We start from the raw sequence: 25,280 nt of genomic DNA on the forward strand, positions 1-25,280 counted from the left end.
CTTTTTAACACTGCTATAAACTCATCGAGTTTATCAAAAGCTGTATCCTTTATTTTCAAGACATAAACCCAAGTAAACCTAGAAAGATCATCACTTAGGATGACAACGTACCTTAGATCTGTTAGAGAAGGATGATTCAGTGTACAAAGATCACTATGCGTTAACTTCAACTATAACTTTGCCCTCCAAGACTTCTCTTTCTCAATTTTTATTGATGATGCTTACCAAGAATGGTTCATTTTACAAAGATCACTATGCATTAACTTCAACCATGACTTTGCCCTCCAAGACTTCCCTTTCTCAATTTTAATTAATAATACTTACCAAGAACACGACACTCACATACACATTTAGGAAGAACCACTCCAAAAAAACCATGAACCATATTCAACTAAGCCATCAGTTTAATACTTCTAAAAGTTAGATATCCTAGCCTCTCAAGACAAATTTTGTTTTCAACATCCATTCTAATTGCACTTTTAACAAGTGCAAGTGATCATCCCTTTCATTACACATTTAAAATTTCAAAACTTTTACAATTTATAATGAAAATTAAGAATACCCTTTAAAAAACCTAAAAATACTTACTAATATACTTTACAACACACTTAGCCAATTTTCAACTTTCTTATCAATCCTGAGGTACATATAATAAAAATCACAATCAAATGTGGTATATACAATTTATCGTGAAAATTAAGAATACCCTTTAAAAAACCTAAAAATACTTATTAATATACTTTACAACACACTTAGCCAATTTTCAACTTTCTTATCAATCTTGAGATACATATAATAAAAATCGCAATCAAATGTGGTATATACAATTTATCGTGAAAATTAAGAATACCCTTTAAAAAACCTAAAAATACTTATTAATATACTTTACAACACACTTAGCCAATTTTCAACTTTCTTATCAATCCTGAGGTACATATAATAAAAATCGCAATCAAATGTGGTACATGGTAGAGTTCATATTCTCATAATCAAGCCTACTGCTATCATTGGTAGTCAATGACAAATTATATTGTTTCTTTGCCCTATAAACTTAATTTGATGGTAGATTTTGAGATGTATAATAAAATTAAAAAAAAATCAAAATATTAAATATTTTTTTTGTTGATTAATTATTTTCTTTTAAATATTTCAAAATCGATTATCTGAACAAAATAAAGAATGGATGGAACTAGTAGAGTTTAGGCTTCTGTGATCCATATCAAGTTTAAGAATAGATGGAACTAGTAGGTGTTTCATGTGATCTTCGTCCAAAAATCTTTTGTAAAAATGGATAGAACTAGTCACCAATCCACATACACTCAAGTGCTGAAATACTTAAAAAAGAAAAAGAAAAAGTGTGAACAACCAAAGGTCGTCACCATCCATGATCAGAAATAAAAACAAAAGAACTGTGAAAGGAAAAATAGAAACAAAGTGAGGTTGGCTGACCTGTTAAAACGAGGATGGATTGTTCAGGGAAGCCATATTTGGAAACAAGTAAATTCTTAATCGGCGTCACTTCGCAGCCCTTGCGCTCGTATTTCTTCTTTTTGTAACCAACCCCGCACAAAACCGCCTTCTTCTTCCCATGAGCTGCCGGTGGCTGAAGATTGTCATGTGGAATATGAGATTTCCCGTATTCCACCCCATTCTTCCACGATTGTTTCAAGTGGGCAGGTTTCGAACCGCCGCTCCCGTTATCGTTAGGAACTCGGAAAAGAAAATTGCAGACTGCACATCTGATGTTCGCGTGCTCCAGTGGTGGGAGTTGCAGAGGCGTGCGGCATTGGGGGCAATTCACAAGCATCGGCATCAATTCCTTCTGTTCTTCCTAACCTATGTATTTTTTTCAGTAAATCTTCCTAACCTATGTTTGGCTTGTTGTCACGATGAGAATGGTTGTTGTGGGCACATAGTTCAGAATATGATAGCAGTAAGACGAAAAGAGATTCGAAGAGAAAAAAAAAAGGGTGGCAGATTCCTGTCAAGGGAATATCTTTGCAAATTTATGCGCGCAAAACGTTCCAATCTTCTGCGTAACGGAATCGTTGTGTTTGTCGGAAGCTTTATGTTACGCAACGCATAATAGAGCAAAGAGTTTATGTTTGCAGGCCTTCATTAAAAAGAGAGGAGAATAATGAGCCCCATGCTAGCTTTATGCATGGTTGCATATCAAGTCACCAAGTACTCTTCTTTTTCATTCAAAAGAGAAAGGACAAGTTAACACTGTTGATCGATTCCACAGCTAGCTACCATGTCCTTTACTTTTGCATTGAAAAGAAAATTGACTTGAGTTAATTTTTTGGTTTGATTGAGTATCATGCATTTTACTTTTGCATACAAAAGAGAAATGATAAGTTGCTTCTTGTTTTCCATGGCTAGTTGCTAAATGGCATTGTTTCCCATGATTTCTTCGTCAATGACGTTGTTCTTGGAATCAACTTAAAGTAAGAATGATGCTATTCTTGGAATCAACTTAAAGTAAAAACATAATACAAATTTGTGCTTATTCATATTATAATTTATCCATTTGATTTCAATTCCAAGGAATATGTTTGGCTCATTGTGATAAGGCTAAAAGAGTAGGTGGTCCCATCGACCTCTTAATTCTTGCTAAGTCATAAATTATTGGTATATGATCAGGTATGTGGGCTATTGAATATATTCTTATTGTTTGAGATAACTACATATAATCTCAATGAAAGATTAGATACATGATACTTCCAATGACACCATAATAAAGTAGTTTTTCTTCATCTCTTTACATGTTCAAACATGTGTATCTTGTGGCTGTTGGATATACTCTTGATATTTGAGATAATTACATATATAATTTCAATGAAAGATTAGATACATGATGCTTCCACCATGCCACAATGAAGGAGTTTTTCCTCATTGCTTTGCATGTTTTAACATCTATCTCATAATAACTACAATGCAACTTGCATTGTTATCTTTATAGGGTTGCATTCATTCAATATACCTACTTAGACGCAAATGAATTTGCCTATTATTTTTGTTTCTCAGTGCTTGAATTCCCATGCCATAATGGATCCCACCATGATTTGTCATTTGAAATTTTGTGTTTCAGTTGGAATTGAAATATTTAAGCTCCATTGAATCCGTGTACATGACAAGGGATCAAATCCATGCAAATGATAAGGGCTACAGAGCTTGAAACTTTTATTAGTGAGGTAGCCATCGATGAATTGGTACCTTCCTTTCGATGGTTGTTCTAGCCCATATAATGTGTTTTGCAATTTAAGTACATTGTCCTCTTTGTCAAACTTCATATACCTTGTTGGTTGCTCCATGTAAATCTCTTCCTCTAACTAGACATTCAAAAAAGATATTTCACTTCAAGTTGGTTTATATGTAGACATAGTTCTATTGTAATTGACAACAATACCATGATTGAGGTCATTCACCCATAAGTGAAAAGTTTCCTACTAGTCCACAATATCAACCTACATGTACCACTTTGCTACTATTGGTGCCTTGTAACAATGCATACTTCCACACAACTTGTATTTTTTCTTCAAAAACCACTTACCAACTCATTCGTGGTTGTATATCTGGACGATATCCTCATCTTTAGCAAGAGTTAGGAAGAGCACTTGCAACACATTTAACATGTCCTTCAAACCTTGCGACATCAAAAACTATGTGCCATCTTGGAGAAATGCACCTTTGGCATGAGGCATGTCCAATATCTGGGTTACATCATTGATGAGAAAGGTGTGCATGTGGGTCTTGAAAAGATCCAAGTCATTTGGGATTGGCTAGCCTCGACCACTCTAATAGAGATTCACAGCTTTTTGGGCCTTGCCAATTTTTATTGGAGGCTTGTGTTGGGATTCTCTCATATCACTTGGCCTTTGAGTCAAGTTACTAAGGGTGGAGCGAAAGCAAATATTTTCTGTTCCAAGTCCCAAAATAAGGCGTTTGTTGAGCTGAAGCAGCACCTCTGCTCTGCACCAATACTCACATTTCCAGACCTGTAACAACCATTTGAAATTGAGACGAATGACTCTGACTATGTTATTGGGCATCCGGTGGTCTATCACAGTGAGACACTTTCCAACACAATTTAGAAATATCCCACATATGATAAGAAGATGTATTCCATTGTGCAGGTTTACCAACAATGGAAACATTACATTTCGCGGAAGGAGATGATCATCCACACAGATCACTGCCCCCTGCAATTTATACAGACTCAAGGGAAGTTATAGAACGATTTCCATAAGAAGTGGTCCACATATCTACAACAATTCCATTTGGATATCAAATACAAGAAGGGAAACACCAATCATATTGCAGATTGCCGCAGTCGGCCATTGGTTGTAACGCTGACCATTGTTCTCAATTCTCGTGGCCATGAAATATCTAGATGGCCACAACTATATAAAAATGATCTAGAGTTTTCCACCACATACTAGATGCTAGTGGATGGCAGATAAGTTCCAGACTTCCACCTCCAGGATGCATTATTATGCTACTTGGACCACCTTTGTGTTCCTTCAAGTGAGCGTGCTAAGATGATCTGGGAGGTGCACTACAGTCAGGTCGCATGACACTTTGGTGTGGAGAAAATTATGGTTGTACTACGAAAGTATTTTTATTGGCAAAATCTCCAACAGGATGTTGGAAAATACATCAGATCCTGCATTACCTGTGTCATCGCCAAGCCATCTATTAAGAAGCAAGGCTTGTATACTCCTCTGCCTACTCCTAGTCGGCCCTAGTCGGCCTTGTGAATCCATCTCCATGGACTATATGTTTGGCCTTCCTTCTACCAAACATGGAAACAACTGTGTACTTTTTGTCGTTATATATTTTCTAAGATGGCCATATTGATTGCTTGCAAGAAGAGTATCACAGTAGAGGCCACTGCTAGACTCTTATTTGAACGAGTGTGGGTATATTTTGGGGGTCCCACAAATCATTATATAAGATCAAGATAATAGGCTCCTAAGCGCATTTTGGTCGAACCTTTGGTTATTGTTGGATACCAAGCTCACCAAGTCACTTGCATTCCACCCCCAGACTGATGGCCATGCAAAGGTCGTCAACAGGATGATTGTGCACAGATTATGCATGTACAACTCTAAGCATTCACAAACATGGGATGAGAGTCCTCCCTATGTGAAACACAACTATAATAGAGCTCACCATAGCTCGACTAGCCACAACCCCTTTGAATTGGGCTTGGGATTTCAACCATTATGTCCCCTTGATGTTGCACTGCATTTTGAAACTACATAGGAGGAATCTGCCCATGTTCAGCCTGAAGCTGATAAAGCCACCAGGTTTATTGAGTGCATTCAACACATAGGCCAGTAGGTTCACAACATCCTGAGAAGGCTAATGCCAAATACAAAAACGACATGATCAACATGGGGTGCCCCATAAGTTTCAGGTGGGCGACAAAATTGGTTACATTTGCAGAAGAGCGCCTCACCAGAGCCCATCGTAAGCTTCGACCACTTTGATATGGGCCTTACACCATCACTAAGGCTGTGGGAGACAACGATCTCAAGCTCAGTATCCACCCATTCCTTGGCTTGCAGCCCGTCTTCAATGTGGACTGCCTTTGGCCATACTTTCCACCCTTGTTTGACACATCAGACATTGCTGAGCAGTTGACACCAACAAAGTTGAACCCATACTACATTGAACAGGCCATAACTAATCAGATCATGGAAACACATATCAAGAACACTCGCAACTAGAGAATCCAATTGTATCGAGTTGTCAAAGCTGGCCAACTCTTGCACTAGGGAAAGTGGCTCACTAGGGACCAAGTTCAACAGGAATTTCCCCATCTCATTGAAGCCCTCAATGCAATGGGGGCCATTACTTCTTAAGGGGGGAGGACTGATCATGATGGATATTGGTGGCCACGCACCTATTCCACTTGGACCCCCAACACTATTTCTTTCAAACCATTCTTTTCAATTTCCTTAATTGTAGCATGGTTTACTATTTTTGACAGTTTTTCAGGTCCTGAACTTTTGGAGTCGTTTTGAGGCCCTAAACTACGTTTTTTTGTTTTGTTGAAAAATGGGTGAATTGTCACTATTGGCAAGGGTTTGTAATCGAAAGTTATATTCCTCAAATGGATCTTTCTAATGAGTTATCGTACGCATCAAACGAATATCGTATGCCAACGTTATGACCCCAGGAAGTTGGTGTAGCAACTAACCCCAACGGGGCCCACAAAATTTTGGCTCTTCATCTCCTAGGGTTAGGTTTTTGGATTTTTCAGGTTTTCCCTTGTTTCTCAATAATAAAAAGGCTAGCGAGCCTCATTGTAACATAGTTCAGAGGCATGTAACCACCACATCTCTTCTAAGAGATAAGCTACTATCACTCGAGCTAGTTTATTTCCATTCCGCATGTAAACAATTTTTAGTATTTTGTTATCAATGAATTGAAGTTCAATTTTGTTGGAGTTTTGTGTTTCTATTTAAATGTGTATTTCATTTTGCTCCTGCATAAATCTGGACCAGTTTTCCAGTCAAACACCATGACCTAAGAGAGCATTCCAGGTATCAATACACATAGGGCCAATATCCTAGCCAAGTCTAGATTCTTCTTGAGTACAAGAGGCCCAAAACTCATCAAAACTCAGAGTTTACTTTCTTGCACTAATACCAAGTATAGGTAAAATGTCTCCAACTGATTTTTTTTAAATTCAATAGTCTAAAACATCCCAAAAATAAGTTATAGCAAAAATGTCAAACTAACCTATTTGAAGCTAATTTTGAGGACTACCAAAAAACCCTAACTTTCACAGGGAAGATCTCTAAGATTATAGCAAACTAAAGTATGCAATTTTTACCACAACTACCTAGATATCTTGCATAAATTTCCTCAATCTTTCACATTCTAAAACATCTTAGAAAATAAGTTATATAAAAAATACCAAACTGGCTTGTTTTGAGTAGACTTCAGGAGCATTCAAAATCCATAAGTTTCTTAGAGCATATCTCCAAAAGTATGGTGAACCGATGCCTAATTTTTTTACCACATGTACAGGAAGATCTTGCCTCTATCTCTTCAAAATTTCATGGCCTGAAACATCCAAAAAGAAAAATTATAGCGAAAATTCCAAGATGGCTTGTTCACTCTACAAATCACATTTTTGCTCCACCTTAAAACCCCGAGAATATTCCCCAACTTCTCTTGCACACTTCAAATCTCTTCTTTCTTGGATGATCTTCAAATGCATTCATTTATCCTTTATTTATAGTGTTTTCACATTCACTTATGGGGCCGACTTGTAAAACTAGTTGGACTAACTTGATAGAATATTTCATATCTCCTCATTCCTATGGAGTTAGAGGGATATATCCTATGCTCCCATTTGAGCTAGGTATTTAGAGTAAAAAATTCTTCAAACATAGGTTATCCAATCTGAGCATCGAAAAAATGAGGTATCCAAAAAATATTTCCAATAATCTTCGTCTTGCAATATTTATCTTGGACATTTGTAGTCTCCCCTTGTCTTCGACATCAATGACTATAATATTCTCAATAATCTTGACCTTTGTCATTAATAACAACCCTTCTTCAATTCTACAACAATACTGTAGTACTCTCTCTGTCTACAACTCTCCTTATGCCTGCAATTCTTCCTATGTACAACTTCTCCCCCTTTGACATCAATGGCAAAGGGTTACTCCCCCTAATCTCATGCTTTCCTTTACTAATGAGACGAGATCTATGCCACCCTGAACATCTGTCAGAGATATTAAAATGTATCTATAGGAAGGGATATGTTTAAAATATTCGCAACATGTTCCTTGGTGGGAATCAGTTCCATCTTGACACTTTGTTTGGCTACCTGTTCTCTTAGGAAGTGGTTCTTGATGGGAATATGCTTAGTATTTGAGTGCATAACATGATTCCTTGAAATGTTTATTGCAATTATGTTGTTGTATATGATTGAGATTGGTTGATCATACTTTACCATGATATACTTCAGTGTATTCTTCCTCTAGAGAACTTGTGTGCAGCAATTAATTGCTGCAATATATTTAGTTTATGTTGTATATAAAGAGATTGAAGTTTGCTCATTGCTCAACCATGATAGCAGACAATTGCCTAGAAAGGATGCTCCTCCACTTGTACTTTTCTTTGCATCCATACTTCCTAAACAATCTACATATTAATATATTGTTAGAGTGACTTCCTCACTTATTTAATACCACAATCTAAAGTTCAATGTGCCATTTAGATATTTGAATATTTTTTTTTGTTGCTTGCACATGTGTCTCCTTTGGTGAATATTAAAATCTTGCAACCAATCCTATTTCTTGCATGATGTCTCGACTTTATGTTTTCAAATATAGTAGGATGCCAATCATTGAATTATACAATTTTTGACTTCCTTATAGGGATTCATCATATTTTCTCAATTTAAATCTCGTAACCATGAATGCACTGACATATGCATAGTCTTATGTTCCAAATTTCTTTAACATATCTTTGATGTATTTGATATGAAAAATGAATATGCCTTTGATGGATTGAGAAATCTACAAACCTAGAAAGAATTACAATTCTCCAATCATGAACATTTCAAATTATTTTAACATTTCTTATGAAAAATTTTGGCTCATTCTATCAATATTTCTTCCAAAAATGATATCATCCACATAAACCACAATGATTAAAAGATTTTTCATTTTTAGTTTTGATGTAAATATTGTTTGTATCTTATCTTTTGAAGGCTTGTTGTTGTAGGTATTTTTCAAGTCTTGAATACCAAGCTCCAGGAGCTTTCTAGAGTTCATAAAGTGCTTTATTCAGTTCATATAAATTGTCTTCAGTTTCTAACAATTGAAATACTTCCATTTGTTCAATATATACTTCTTCTAGATTTCCATTTAGAAAGGTTGACTTGACATCCATTTGATAGACTTTGAAATTCTTGAAACATGCAAATGCCAAAAACATTTTGATTGCTTCTGATCTTGCAAGTAGAGAAAAATTTTCTTCAAATTCAATACCCTCAACTTGAGCATACCCTTGACAGAACAATCTTGTTTTAGTTGTTACTATTTTTCCATATTCATTCAACTTGTTTTTGAAGACCATTTGGTGCTAATCACATTCTTTCCTTTTAGTCGAGAAACAAAATTCCAATGTCACATTCTTCTCAATCTACTTTAATTATCTTTCCATAGCATTAACCCAATGCTTAACTTCACTAGCTTGTGTAAATTTCTTGGGCTCTATTTTGGACAACAAAGAAAAGTTTGCTTGTTTTGGTGTACTTACCAATCCTCTTTTAGTCTAGTCTCTTGAATCTATATCACCAAAAATGTCATTTTATAGATGATACTTTTGGACAAGTTTGGATAATAGCCAATCATCATAGCCAAGAGGGAGAGGATCACCTCTCATTGAAGATACGTATCTCTTGACTTATGATGCTCCATTATGTCTTTACTTTTGTTTAGGCTTAAAGATCAGATTATTTCTTTGACCATTACTTATACTTCCTGCATTTATATTTGAGTATTTGAATGTTTCTAACTTCCTTAATGAGATGTGATAAGTGGATCCTTCTTTAGGATCATTTGAGATGCAGGAAAGAAAATCTAGAGCTGGAAAAAGATAAGGAGGCACCTGATGAAAACAGGGAAAAGTGGTACAAGTTGCTTATGTCAAATGAAAATAAGCATAGGTATTTGAATACTACAAGGTATGCATGGTATATTATTTCAATATTGGATGAAAAGGTAAGCCTTAAGGTATGATGAGAATGTCTCTTTCTCAAATGGTTCATGCATGCATATGAAAGTGATTTGAATTCAGGATCCTTACGATGAAATGGCGCACTTGATATTAAATAGGTATCTTACTTCTTAAACATGATGAACTTCTTGATCTTTGATATATTGGTATACTTGATGTTTAGCTAACATCTATCATTTTGCATACTTTGATCCCATAAAGAAGGTTAGCACCTTGATTCTAGCAGATGGTAAATTGGTACTATTGATATTGTTTGTGAAATGCATGGCAGCCATGATGATAGAAGTGTAATAATGACATTGATATTCAAGATCTTTTTGTTAACCATGGTTATGCTTTTATGTGCTTAGTAATTATGGCATATGGTAAAATTAAATGCCTTGAATTGATGGATTGAGTTACGCGACAAAGAAATAAAGTTGTGATCATGACTCTTGAAGTATGCTCCTATTAGCTATTTGACACTAACCCTTGATGAAAATTTGATGTCATGATGTAATGGTGAAGTAGCTAATTCTAACATATATGACCATGATGAATATGTGAATATAGTCTAACTTTATGATCTAACAGATCTGTTGATGCATGACAGTATTATAGACAGGTTGATGGCATGAATGAAGATGACTGAAGTGGATTCCCATTCAGAGGGAGAATCTCTCCATCTCTTCTCCTATTGTCATTTACATTATATGTATATTATTTACTGTTGAAGTATGATTTATGGGCTTGATTAGACAAATCTCTAACATTGTTGATTTGCAACAATGTTCTGATATGAGAAGAGAGAGTTTTCCCTTGCCCTAAACCTCAGTCACACGGAAGTAGGTTCACATGTACGAATGTAGCCTTTCATCCGCATAGAAGTAAGGTCAAGGGTGCCGCTGTAGTTTCCCAACCGCTTGTAGGGTAGACCTATGGGTGCGACTATGCCTGCTAGACACAAAAATGAAGTTTTGTGCATGAAATCAAATGTTCACCTGAAGGATATCAGTCCTACAGATGTGGAGCGGATATCAAAAAGATTTGTTAGCTGGAAAGTTTGAATGTTGGCTATAATATGAATATATATAAAGAAATTGTGTTTGCAAGTGACAAGGACATGCATACAAATATGTCATTATGTTTAAATTTTGTGCTACAAGATTTTGGCATGATTTGGTTGATTGATATAGATGAGCAGTGTTTGGAGTTTTGACATGATGCTTGATAATGACTTAAACTTTGACTTGATGTTGATATATGTTCTAAATTATAGATCTCTCTATGATAGAAAATTTGGGATTTAACCTGATGACTAATGGTTTGATTTGATGACTAATGATTTTCCTTGATGAGAATGATATATGAACTTCCAATGACTAATATTGGTATTCGATAATGGTTTTGTATTGGCCTCCTCGTTCTTAGCACATTGGTTGAAGTATTGATAGTTGTGATTCAACATGAAGCTATTTCCATGAATGGTTGGAACCCGCATGACTTGTCCTTGGTGTATGCATTTGCATCTAGTGACCTATATTATGATTGTGAGGATGACTTGATGAAATTTGGATTGATGTTTCTTATGACAACTTGTTGGCATGAAGTCATGACTTGATGAGAGCTCTACCTGTCACCTGGTCTAAAGAATTTGATACTGTGATATTGTGATGATCTTGATATTGGTTCTGATCTGGCATCTAAACTTTGATAAATTGACTTAGTTGATCTGATAGTACAATATTATGAGTATGAGCATATTGGTTTGGAAAATTATTATGCTTGCAAAGAGCACTATATGAAGCAAGCTCCCGGATCCAGATATGTTCGCATTGACAGATATTTGGTGAAGCCAAGAATATGTGTTGATCCAAACCTATACTTCATAAGTTTTATAAGGTATGGCCTTGATTTTGGTTCTAGTTTTATATACTGATGGTCTAATCTTGACAGGAAATGACCCTCTGATGATCTAAGTAAGAGGGAGATGGCTTCTGAAGCTCGAAATACTGAATCATGGCATGATGAATCAATTTTTGAAGTTGGGAAAATAAAATCTATATTGCAAAGCTATTAAAGAAGTATTGGAAAGTGGAAATACAAATCCTTGGACACTCCAATTGAACTTCAAGAAGTTGTATTGTTGAACTTGACTTGGCAACCAACAATTGATTGAAGCATTGATGTTTTGTTTTGAACATCCATCCGTATATATGCATGATGTGCATAAAACCTGAGTCGATTCATGATTGAGCCTCTTCATTCACATTGAGTTGTTGCCTAATATCCTTTAAAATACTTGCATGGGATGATTTCTGGTGACATGTGACTACTTGGATGTACTGATAATGATTAGATCGTTATTGATGATATGAACACATTTGGATGTTGCCTTAGTATGAGATTTTCCATGATATCTTGGATGAGAGGTCCATAACACGACCGAGGTTGAGTATGATGTTGCTAGCATGACTAGCCATGTGGCAAGATAAAGAAGCTCCTTGGAGAGTCGTCTGAGCAGGATTTGGATATGACATGGGTACATTATGATGACAAAAAGTGAGAATCTATTGGTAGAGAATCCCACATATAGCTGGGACTGAGATACCTTCATATATTGAGTTAGTGTTGTTGTACGAGACAAGCTCATGATTGTGATTGGCACCTCCTTGAGAGGGAGGAAGAATATGATATCCTTTTTGTGATATATATATGTATATATATATATATATATATATATATATATATATATATATATATATATATCTATATATATATATATATATATATATATATATATATATCTATATATATATATATATATATATATCTATATATATATATATATATATATATCTATATATATATATATATATCTATATATATATATATGATTGTTTATGTTCTCATATGATATTTGATTTGATGTCCTGTATGAACAAGAGATAACTGCTATTGAGATGTGATGATTACCAGATATGAGCATGATGATATGTTTTTGATCTACAGAGCGCAGGACTGATCGAGGACATTGAGCCAACTCTTCCTCCCCTCTTTGAGCTCCTAGGGTATGGAATTGAGATAGAGGACTCCTGGGGTTGAGAGAACTCTAGAAAATAGGGTATCACCCCTATACGTTACACATAGGGTTGGAGTAGTAGCTCACCCTATCTTGGTCTCTGCAGAGTATACCCCAGTTGGAATCACACCCACAAGCAGAGCTTGTTGGGATTGGCTCTCCTCATCTAGCCAACAGGTTGGGCAGGTTTGGAGGCATGTGATCCTTACCTCTTGGTAAGTCGGGTATCTCGTCCAACCTCAGATTATGATGCAGGTATTCTACCACATGACTATTGAGGGTCATTGTCGAAAGATCAATAGGCAATAGGATGTGTTGATCAGTAGCTACCCTATATCAACTATTGCTCGATATGGGGTCGTAGTAGTAGCTCCCCCATGAGATTCTGGGTTGAGTAGTAGCTCCCCAATGTCGTTCTAGGTTGAGACATTCTCCCTGATGATATGATCTCTGATGATGATGTGGATCGTAGATCTGACTCACCGCCGATATTTCCGGGTAGTAGCCCACTAACAGATATTACAGGTAGTAGCATGTTGACAAAGATTCCAGGTAGTGGCCCGTTGACAGGGATTCCGGGTAGTATCCTGATGAATAGAGGGTGGTAGCTTAGGTTCCCCTTCGGTGACAAATTCTTTTCAAGATTGAAGAAAATTCGGCATATGAGCAGGGACAATCAAGAGATAAGCATAAATGAGTAAGAGATGAATTGAGATGATCAGTGATGATACGAAATAATGAGATACTTGAGATTGGATATGATTTGAAGATAGGATATACATGACATAATGCAGGTGGAATTCTCCCTAGTTGAGAGGGAGCGTTAATATACAACTGCTGTCAAATTCCACTTTGGACATATCAAATGATGGAGATAATGATTGTATTGAATTCCTCTTTTCGAGAGGACCAAAATTGACCTAAAGTTCACTCAAATCGGATAAGGGAAAGTGTACTTATGAAGAAAAACCCACATGTGCACATTTGATAAGGTCATCCCTAAAGCAAAGTGGACCACCTTGAAAGGTTATAAATACAAGTGCCCTCTACCTCATTTAAACAGAATGATGAGACACGCTTCTATCTTGTTTTTGGATTGCACAAGTATAAGGCTCATCTGCGGAGGATCAAGTTCGCTTTGAGTTGAAATTGTAGGGTCCAAAGCTCGCATCTCTAGTTTAGAGTTTTGGGCCCTAGTCGCAGGCACATAACAAGAAGGATTCAAATGTAGTCACACGCACAAAAGCTCATCCATGTGACTGGAGCCTTCGAGTCGCACGAAAAACTCTCCATCCTTGCGACGGGGGGTCTAGGGTTTTTGTAGTTCATATCTGACCCCAATCGCTCTCATGCTAGGCTTAAGGGAGCGACTGGGACATCTATAGTCGCTCGCATGCTAGGCTTAAGGGAGCGACTGGGACACCTATAGTCGCTCGCATGCTAGGCTTAAAGGAGCGAATGGGACACCTATAGTCGCTTGCATGTCACCTCCTCTTTGCGACTGTGACCTTAAATATGAAACCTTTTCCTTCCGAAAATTTCTCTCAGTGACCGCAGGGTTTGAAAGTTGACTGCAGACAATGACAGTTCATTACAGTCTTCAGAATTAGAGTTTTGAGCGTATACATTATTGAGTTAATTTCATGGATGTTGTAGTTGTTTTGTTGGTTAGTTTCATAGATGAAGATATGGATCATTGTACTCTCTTTTGCTGAATTATTTGATGAAAATCTAAGAAGAAGAATTTGCAAGGGTTTTCCCCATAGTGGGTTTTGCCTTGGTCTTCGACCAATCCCGGTGTTTTTATGTGTGAATGCTTTTCTTCTATTGTTCCTTTATGCTCCACTGCATTGATGATGATGATATTGTTCTTTCTACATGGTTGCATATGATGATGAATAATGATGTAAATTTGAATAATGTTATGATGTTATGGGGTGAACTTAATGTATTAATTAAGAAACGCAATTATCAAAGCAAATAACAATATAGCCTTATGAAAAATTAACACATTGTATATTTCATGTAAAAGAAAAAGAAGAAAAATAAATTATTATTATTATTATTTCATTAGTCAAGAATGTTCTTCATGCTTCTAGGGTTTATTGAGTCAAAAGTAAAATTTTCATGAGTCAATCTATTGTACTTGAGTCAAGTCCCATTTGAAATTTTGAAAGAAAGAAGAAAAATAATTTTATTTGGGCCAAAAGAGTCATTTTGTCATCCACAAGACCAAGTCATCCATGCCTAGACAAGTCAGCCATGGAAGGGGCATTTCAACTTCCTAGATGTGTATATATAGAGAACAATTTGACCTCATTTGGACACACATTGTGTTATATTATTGTATGTTCTATGCTTATAACAATATACTTCTTTTTCTTATTATATTACATAGATTAGCAATCACATGTACATAAAGTAAAGTGCAGATAGAACATTAAACTATCGACAGAAAACAAGCCAAGACAAGAGACACAAGACGTGGCGGCTAGCCAGGGACAAACCCCACAATGTGTGGGGAAACCCTTTGATCAAATCTTCTTTTATCTTCACTAATTTAGCAGAGAGAAATAGTACAATAAATCTGATTTATATTAGCAGTAGCAAATCCTAGATCAGCAGCATCAACATTAGCGGCTTCATCATCAAACTAGGACAGATGATATCTCACAAACCGACTGTCTGATCGGCCTGATTCCACCACCAAAAGTTGCAGCTTCCAGAGGAGGTTCAGATGAACCTACAACGTAGTTTAGATGAGGAGATCTTCTGGTCCACGCAGGTCAAACTTCACTTCTGTAGTTGCAGCTTTAGTTTCAGCAGCTTCCTTCAAACTAGGGCAATCGATATCTTGCCAACCGTCCGTCGGATTGACTTGATTCCACCACCAAAAGTTGCGGCTTCCAGAGGAGGTTCAGATGAACCTACAACGTAGTTCAGATGAGGATATCTTCTGGTCCACGTAGATCAAACTTCACTTCTGCAGTTGCAGCTTCAATTTTAGTAGCTTCCTTCAAACTAGGGTAGTCGATATCTTGCAAACCGTCCATCGGATTGACTTGATTCCACAACCAAAAGTTGCGGCTTTCAGAGGAGGTTTAGATGAACCTATAGCGCAATTCAAATGAGGAGATATTTTGGCCCACGCAGGTCAAACTTTACTTTTGCAGTTGCAGCTTCAGTTTCAGCGGCTTCCGGCTTCACATGTGTGAGGGAGAGACCCTTTTCTGTGCAGTAGAGAAGAGACTCTTTTTGCGTAGTAGAGAGAGAGAGATGTGATGAGATGAGTGAATGCAAATGAGGAAAAGTCCTCCTGTATTTATACACAACGTTGGTGTTTGAATAGATGCGACTGTTGGGCTTCTGAGCCTACATGAGTTGTAGGTCGGCTTGATAATAATTCCATAATCAAAATAAATTCATATCTCCATGAATACTTATCGGAATCGGATGATCTTTAGACCAATCCTACACCTCTCGACGAGAGGAATCTAATGAACATATTATCAGCCATGAATAAGATGACCCACATGAAGTTTGGCTCTAGTTGCCAATTTTAGCACTCCCTCTCAACTAGGGAGAACTTCATCTGCAATCTCTCTGTCGATCACTACTATTCATCCATCAAATGCACTACCTTGTACAACCTAACCCTTTCCCTGCGCTACTCTATTATGCCTGTTCTGCTTTGTCTTGTTCTGCCCTGTACGACTCTGCTCTATTATGCTCTTCTCTGCTTTGTTCTGTTCTGCTATGCTTTTGTTTGAATTATGAAGAAGAAGAAATGATCGAGGATGTATCATACTGACTCAAAGTCAGTCTCAGAGTATGTACCACTAGTCCCAGACCAGTCTCAAACGACCCGAAGTCAGCGTCATAGTGTGTACAACTCCTACTACTAGTCCCAGACCAGTAACATCCTCCACTGACTCATAGTTAGTCTCAGAGTGCGTACCACCGGTTCCAGACCAATCTCAACCGACCCAAAGTCAGTGTCATAGAATGTACCACTCCTACCACTGGTCCTAGACTAGTATCATTGATCCCATATCAATGGAGGTCATCCTAGCGTAGGGAGTACGGTAGATACAACGATGCATTCATCAGTACTACTATGTTCCCTAACTTCATTTCCCTGCTCATTGATCAGATGAGAGGTACTTACCATGAGTCCCAGACTGCATGGGTAGGATGCCTCGACAGGAGAACTTAATCAATCCCGTCCTCACAGGAGAACACATCAATCCTGCTACAATCGCCATGGAGAACACATCAATCCAGGCCGCCATGGAGAACACATCAATCCAGGCCTCACAGGAGAACACATCAATCCTGCTACAATCGCCATGGAGAACACATCAATCCAGGCCTAAGAGGAGAACACATTAGTCCTGCTACAATCGCCATGGAGAACACATCAATCCAGGCCTCACAGGAGGCTCAACTAAATATGAGCTCACAATGCTAATTTCAAAACGTATGTTCAGACGGAGGTTCACCAAGAACATCAATGCGAATGAGTTTATGAAACTCAGAGGCATTTCCTAAATCTGGTCTGACATCACTACCATATAACTTCTAAAAGTTAAGATCCTCGAGGTAGTCACAGACTTGCAGCCCATCATACCGAATCTTTCCAATATCTTTACCACATATTTTCCTTGAGATAGGAAAATTTCCCCTGGCTTCTGCCACACTTCAAGTCCTTGGTCCTTCATTTCAAATTCAGAAGCTAACTCCCTCTTACATTTGTGAATGAGAGGGTATGCACCTGTTAGAAAGAGGTCATCCACATACAACACCAGTATGAGAGGCTTGTCATCTTCAACCTTAAAGTAAAGGTTAGGATCGGCTTCACTCCTAGTGAATCCCAGCTTCATCAAGTAGCTATCGATCCTCTCATACCATGCTCGGGGTGCTTACTTCAGCCCATAGAGAGCCTTCTTCAACCTGCATACATGAGATTTTCGATCATAAATCTCAAATCGTTCATGTTGCTACACGAAGACCTCTTCTTTGATCGAACTGTGCAAGAACGCGATCTTGACATCCACTGATGTAAGTTCCATCCTTGTGAAGCCGCAAGGGCTATGATCGAGTGGATGGTTGTATATCTGGCAACATGTGCAAATATCACATCATAGTTTATACCTCCCTTCTGGGAGAAACTACGAGCAACAAAATGAGCCTTATACTATTCCGTACTTCCATCTGCTACAGATTTATCTTGTAAAGCCATTTTGAAGTAACAATTGTCTTGTCCTAGGGTCTGGGAACTACTTCCCAGACATCATTCTCCATAATAGACTTATATTCTTTGGTCATAGCATCCTTCCATACTTGATCCTTGATGACATCTGAGAATGATAAAGGCTCATTTTGTATGATCGTGCTCATGATGGTTAGGTATCCTTGATACCTGTTAGGTTTCTTACTTTCACGGAAGGTTCCTCGGGGTGTAGCATGTCCTTCAGCACTCAAGTATCCCCCTAAGCCATGAAGGCCTCTTCCTAGAAAAGGAAGGCTTAGGTGGATAAATAGGATCCATGGGTTCCTCCACATCAGGCATTGTTACATCATCTACCCATAGAGACAGCTTCCACAATCGTATGGTTCTTCCTTTCTGCCACACCATTCTGCTCAGGAGTATGTGGTGTAGTAGTCTCCCTCTTAATACCAGCCTCAGATATGCCTGAGTGAAATATATCGGAGGTCTTGCTTTGGCTTGAGGGGAATGGTCCCCTTTTGAGCTTACCTTCGACACATCCTGGTAATACACCTTCTTTCTCTACTCAAAATTCGGGCATCCCTGTCACCATTTGTCTTACACCGAGTAGATATTTATAATGAAGGGGGTCAAACCTCCGATGCCAAAGTTCGGACTGAAGAGATGTGTCATAAGACATGACACCTAGCGGACTTCCACCGAACTGATATAAAGAATCAACTCGAAACCCAAGAGTGAAAGCATCTTTAACATTATTTTTCCATATACGTACCTTGCCATCGCTAAAGGTTACCTTGTAGCCTTTGTATTCCATTGGCGAGATGGATACCAGGTTCTTTTTGAGGTTAGGTGCATTTTATACATCCTAGAATTTCTAGCCTTCTTGAATGGTTGTCCTCTTCCTTGATTCCCAGCTCTCCTCTTACCTTTTCTATTGAATTTGTCATTCCTTTGATTGCCATTAGAGGGATTTTGATCATCATCCCGGTGTGAGTCCTTTCTATCAGGGCACTCCCTTGCATAGTGACCTGCTTTATCGCAGATGTAACATCATCCTTTTCTTCCACCCTTAGGTCCAACCTTTCTTTTTGATTTAGTCCCGGAAAGAAAAGGCAGCAGGAGGACCTTTAGGCATGGGCATTTCTTGCCCTTCTACCCTTGCTTCTTCTTGAATGCATCTAGCCATTAATTCCTCGAAACCAGGAATTACATTATTGTTCAAAAGAGCAGTCCTGAACACGTACCATTCGGATGGTAATCCTCCAAGAGTCGTGAGTGCCATTTCCCTATCAGTAATAGCCTCCCCAATAGATAGGAGATCGTTCCTGATCTCGATGATTCTTAAGAAGTATGCTTGCATACTCTCATCTTTACCCTTCTTGATTTCCCTCAGCTTATTTCTAAGAAACAAAACTTGATTTGCATCATTGACTTTAAATAAAATCACCAGTCTATCGTAGATTACCTTGGAGGTGTCTAGTTCAGAGATGTAGGCAACCAAGTGCTTGTCGATAGAGTCTCGGATGATCTTATTTGTTTTGACTTCTCCATTTTTCCATTTGTTTCAAGCAGTAGCGGATGCATTTGATGGAGGGTCAACAATATTGCCTCTTACATGGTCCATCACTCCTTGATCTTCTAGGGTTAGATCAATAGACATCTTCCATATGTGATAGTCAGCTTTCCCACGGAGCTTGTCTTTGGCAGGAAAGAGTGTTGAGGACCCCATAGTTCTTTTAGGATAGCCTTGCTAATCTTCTCTTTGGTGATTGCTCTTGCTCTTGCTCGGGCTTTGTCTTCACCTCACCTCTGATACCATGTTAAGTTATGGTATGTTCTATGCTTATAACAGTTTACTTCTTTTTCTTATTATATTCCATAGATTAGCAATCACATGTATATAAAGTAAAGTGCAGATAGAACATTAAACGATCGACAAAAAACAAGCCAAGATAAGAGACACAAGATGTGGCGGCTAGCCAGGGACAAACCCCACAATGTGTGGGGAAACCCTTTGATCAAATCTTAGTTTATCTTCAATAATTCAGCAGAGAGAATAATACAATAAATCTGATTTATATCAGCAGTAGCAAACCCTATATCAGCAGCATCAGCATTAGCGGCTTCATCATCAAACTAGGGCCGACAATATCTCACAAACCGACTGCAGATCGACTTGATTCCACCACCAAAAGTTGTGGGTTCCAGAGGAGGTTCAGATGAAACTATAATGCGGTTCAAATGAGGATATCTTCTGGTCCATGCAGGTCAAACTTCACTTCTGCAGTTGCAGCTTCAGTTTCAGCAGCTTCCTTCAAACTAGGGCAATCGATATCTTGCAAACTCTCCGTCGGATTGACTTGATTCCACCACCAAAAGTTGCGGTTTCCAGAGGAGGTTCAGATGAACCTACAACGCAGTTTAGATGAGGATATCTTCTGGTCCACGCAAGTCAAACTTCACTTCTTCAGTTGCAGCTTCAGTTTCAACAACTTCCTTCAAACTAGGGCAGTCGATATCTTGCAAACCGTCCGTCGGATTGACTTGATTCCACCACCAAAAGTTGCGGCTTTCAGAGGAGGTTCAAATGAACCTATAGCGCAGTTTAGATGAGGAGATCTTCTGGTCCATGCAGGTGAAACTTTACTTCTGAAGTTGCAGCTTCAGTTTTAGCAGCTTTCGACTTCACATGTGTGAGGGAGAAACCCTTTTCTGCGCAGTAGAGAAGAGACTCTTTTTTGCGCAGTAGAGAGAGAGAGAGAGATGTGATGAGATGAGTGAGTGAAAATGAGGAAAATTCCTCCTGTATTTATACACAACGTTGGTGTTTGAATAGATGCGATTGTTGGGCTTCTGAGCCTACATGAGTTGTAGGTCGACTTGATAATAATTCCATAATCAAAATAAATTCATATCTCCATGAATACTTATCGGAATCAGATGATCTTTAGATCAATCCTACACCTCTCGATGAGAGGAATCTAATGAACATATTATCAGCTATGAATAAGATGACCCACCTGAAGTTTGGCCCTAGTTGCCAATTTTAACAATTGGAAACTACGAAATTTGTGCAGGCAAGAACAAGAAGATAAGTGAAAATCAAAGGAGAAAGAGCAAAAGTCAAAGGCACGTCAAAGGAAAGAAAACAAAGGTCAATAAGGAAGAAAAATCTAACTTTTATCTATCTTTGTTCACATGTGTGAAGGGCTGGGGCAACCTTGCGAATTACATGGTCAAAATTTTGTTTCTGCAAAGGTGTTGGGGTAACTATGCAAAGTCACAGATCTGAAATTATGTTTTGAAGAGCTTTGACCATCGTTGACTTGGTTGCACTTGTCTTGATTAAGGAAGGCTTGAAGGAGGGCTAACTTGGGTCTTGTAGAAGGCCTTAGTCTTGGTTTTTGGGTCCTGGATTTCTCACTCTGATCTAATTCTATAAGAAGATAAGTTGGTTGCGTTTTCCCCTTTGTGGGGTTTTTGCCCTAGCTTGGAGCCTATATCTTGTGTTCATTGTCTTTTGTAATCTTCATGGTTTATGTTTTGGTAATTATTTGACAAAGAGAACATATAAAGTAATAAAAAGCCAACTTTTATTCGCAAGCAATTATCAACTAAGAGAAATCAACCCTAATTTGTTGCCCTCATGATTTCTCAACAATATTCTCAGTGCAACTCTCCTAGCAATACACATAGTGTTTATCATTTACATATAATTACAAATTCTCTCAGTATTGAACTCAACAACTTAATTATGTTTTACTCTGTTTTAGGACCTCATTTTATAACATCTAACAAGCTCTTATATTTTTGGTGTAGTTTCCCTAGTGGAAAACCATAAATATAAATTTTGTATACATTTTGCTCAATAATAGATGAATTCCTAATTCACAACCAAAAAAAAAAATCTTGAAATGTGAATATATTTTCAACCAAGACTCGCAATGGTCAAATAATTTTTGTGAGTGTTCTTCTTTGAAATGTGAATATATATTAAACCAAAAATCCAAATGGTCAATTAATTTATGAGAGTGTTCTCTTTTGATTCCACATTAAAGACATTTTTAATCACCTATTTTGGATATTCCAATTAATAATTATGTCTAATTTAAATTGCATTGTTATTTTTTACCCTACAAATGTGTGTGTTAGTCTAAACATTGAGTTTATGCCAACAATATATTTGTGTGCCATTTGAACCTATGATAATGTGAAATCCAATGAATCTAATTTTACTCAATGTTGGTTCATCAAATTTGGGATCCTCCTATTTGTTTTTTCAATTCTTTAGAGGTAATGCTTAATAGAAAACCTATACACAAAAAAATGTATGGTGATGTGCCAATGCATATTATTGTTTGGTGTAGGCATGGTCGAGCATGCACAAATTTATTAGGCAACAAGAAGTGTGTGAATCACATAATATAACATGATAAAACATTGGGATTCAAGCACATTATAATAACACGGGTCAAACCATTGATTAGCTATGGCATTGACCTTTAGGCCTATTCCTTGAGTTAAAATTGTTCACCAAATTTCAAGGAGTCAATGCTATTATTCTTGAGAATATAAGCTAACAATTAATGAATGATTATGAAGGATATTCAACAACTTCATCAAATATGATTATATAACTTACCTATACATAATGCATAACCCTTCATTGTTACATGTGGATAACACTTTAGAGAGTGAGTGGAAGTAATGGGTTAATACCAACTTATTTCACTACTTTGTATGTTGATAGATATTATATTGTATGATCCTTTGTTTGTGAAGATAATGATAAAAGCATCATGAACCATAGAGTAGTGAGTTGTTGTGAAAGGACCTTAGGCCATACAGTTTCAGGTTGAATTTATTAAAGGTTGATATGTAATCCTACATAACTCCATTATACATTATAAGTTATGGTAACAAAGTTAAATTTTCTATAGATATGTTGAAGGGTGGATTTTTATGTGGTATGATGTTTATTATTACAGTCTTATAAGTTCATATGAAATTATTAAAAGTTGTGTGTAAGCATTTAAACACGTTAAAATAAGTTTCAAGGTGTAGTGTTGAAATTCCTAGTACATTTTTTGTTAAAGATTTTGTTTGTTTGTTGGAATGTACACCAGAATGAGACAAGCGTGAGTTGCATTTTCATTAGAATGATAGACATATAAATACATTTTTATGACCTCTAGATTCAATTTCCAAGGTCTTTTGAACCATCAATCACTACTCATATTCACATGAGACTTTTCATATTCTTCCTCAAGTGAGCAACACCAAAACCCTTACATATAACGTTTCCAACATTCCCCACCTTAATCTGAAGGGGTGTATGAGAGGCCAAGCAAAGAGCTAAGTTTAGAAGTGGATAGTTGTCGATTGTTGAATGTGCTCTTTGAATTTGGTTGTTTTGGGATGACCACAAATCAAATGGCTAGAAAAAGCTAAAGTCTTCTACTAAGTGGTAGTTTCAAGTGGACCACAAACTAAATCATGCTCATGGCTCTAACTTTGGCTCTAGCCATAACTTTGACTTTGGCTCGAGGCTCTAGTTTTGGCCATGGTCCAAACTTTCTTGTTCATGCTCGATTGATAGGACTTCGAAATGTGAAGTCTGACTATAAATGATTGATATCATTCCCTGCCGTCATATAAAAGGTGAGAAGATGAAAATTTTCCCACAATACTCACAGAATGAAGATAAAAAGCTTTGATCCTTCACATGGAAACTCAATGAGAGTGTTGGATTCTACCAAAAATGCATCAATTTACAATGTAATTTAACTTTATTTCATAAAGTACGAGTAAAATTAGAAAAAAACTATTTGCATGTTACCATTATTCTTGATTCTAGAGTTAGAATGTTATCAAACCTTTCATAGAGTAGGCAATCACTTCCCCCCTATAATAAAAAATACACTTGATCTACACCACTCCAGAAGAAGGAACAATATAAGTGTGCATATTGGAGATGAAAGACCATTTACTTTTGCTTAGGTCATATATCTTTATTGATTTGAGGGAATGAAGACTACCCTCACATTCTCCCCTTGCAAAGCACAATATTCAACCTACATAGGGGGAAAAGGCTATCATAATTGGTATATAGGATCAAATGCATGAGATAAGATGTAGCCATCATGACCTTGCACTACACTTTCTGCAAATGTGGCCTTACCACAAAAAATGAGAAAATATGAAGCCATTACTCTCTCCAAAGATGAAAGATATCATGAGTATGCAACTTCAACAACATCAATACAAGTGATAGAACCCTAGTTCTTTTCAATTTCAAATTTTTGATGCTACAAATAAAATTTAAACCACCAAGGAAATCCATTTAAAAAGACTATCAAAATTCATACCATTCACAAGCAATATTGTATTCCCATAAATATGGCATTGCTCCATGTTAATCGAAAGGTAAAGCTTTTGGTGGAAAAATAGGGTTTCACAAAACCATAGAAATAATAGTCATGTCCTTCACTAGGGTTGGAGCTCAAACTAGAACCCAAATCAACCAAAAGAAACCAATCTAAATGCCATGAAGAACTATAAACTAGCAATATGAAATATTCATCATTGGCCAAACCTTATTATCAGGGTTATCTAGCTTGGAGTCGTGTTGTGTGTGAACATTCTTACTATTGCTACTCATTTTGTATCGTCGAATTCAGAGGCCTATCATGGATAGTTTTGTTGGGAAATTGAGATTTAAAAATGACAAATAAAAGCACTCCAAACAACCAAATTTTGTCTCCCTCTTCTAGTCTCATTGTACGCATCTCATTCTTTCATGCTTATTTAAAAATAAGTGGTAAGCACAAGGATAAGCCATTTTGGAAAGTTAGTATGAAATCTCCAGCTAAAATTGGCAATTCGGTTTCACATATTCAAATGAAGAGATAGAAAAATCAAGCTGTAGATTGACCATGCCACCATCGAGTGAAATCTCAAATGGAAAAGTGCTAAGGGTTTCCTGACACTAGCACCAATGGGCATGAGAGGAAACTGGAACTAATGAAATGATTGCCAATCGACATGGCATGTAGGAGCATAGGTCTACCGCGAAGGGAGAAGTAGAGCTTATAATAGCAAAGGGAATTTATGATAATTGTGAATCATGGATTTGAATGAATGCCCTCCTTTGATACCATTGTTGAAATGCACACTAGAATGAGATGAGCATGAGTTACATTTTCATTGAAATGATAA

The 25,280-nt window shown here is 37.2% G+C and overlaps 1 protein-coding gene across 2 annotated transcripts in view; it reads right to left on the bottom strand.

Moving 5' to 3' along the window:
- Positions 1–25,280, bottom strand: part of MC1 (metacaspase 1) — a 228,810-nt gene that overhangs the window by 187,730 nt on the left and 15,800 nt on the right. Inside the window, exon 1 of one of the 2 annotated variants that reach the window (XM_089460879.1) lies at positions 1,450–1,810. The exons of the other annotated variant lie outside the window; for it this stretch is intronic. Coding sequence (XP_089317005.1) covers positions 1,450–1,807 — 358 coding nt within the window. The 5' untranslated portion in view covers positions 1,808–1,810. Of the gene's footprint in view, positions 1–1,449; positions 1,811–25,280 lie in introns of those variants that run through there. 2 annotated transcript variants of the gene reach the window in all.

Source organism: Pinus tabuliformis, chromosome 7, assembly GCF_031772625.1.
Source record: "Pinus tabuliformis cultivar Carrire ecotype Pingquan chromosome 7, CPIR1, whole genome shotgun sequence".
Lineage (NCBI taxonomy): Eukaryota > Viridiplantae > Streptophyta > Pinopsida > Pinales > Pinaceae > Pinus > Pinus tabuliformis.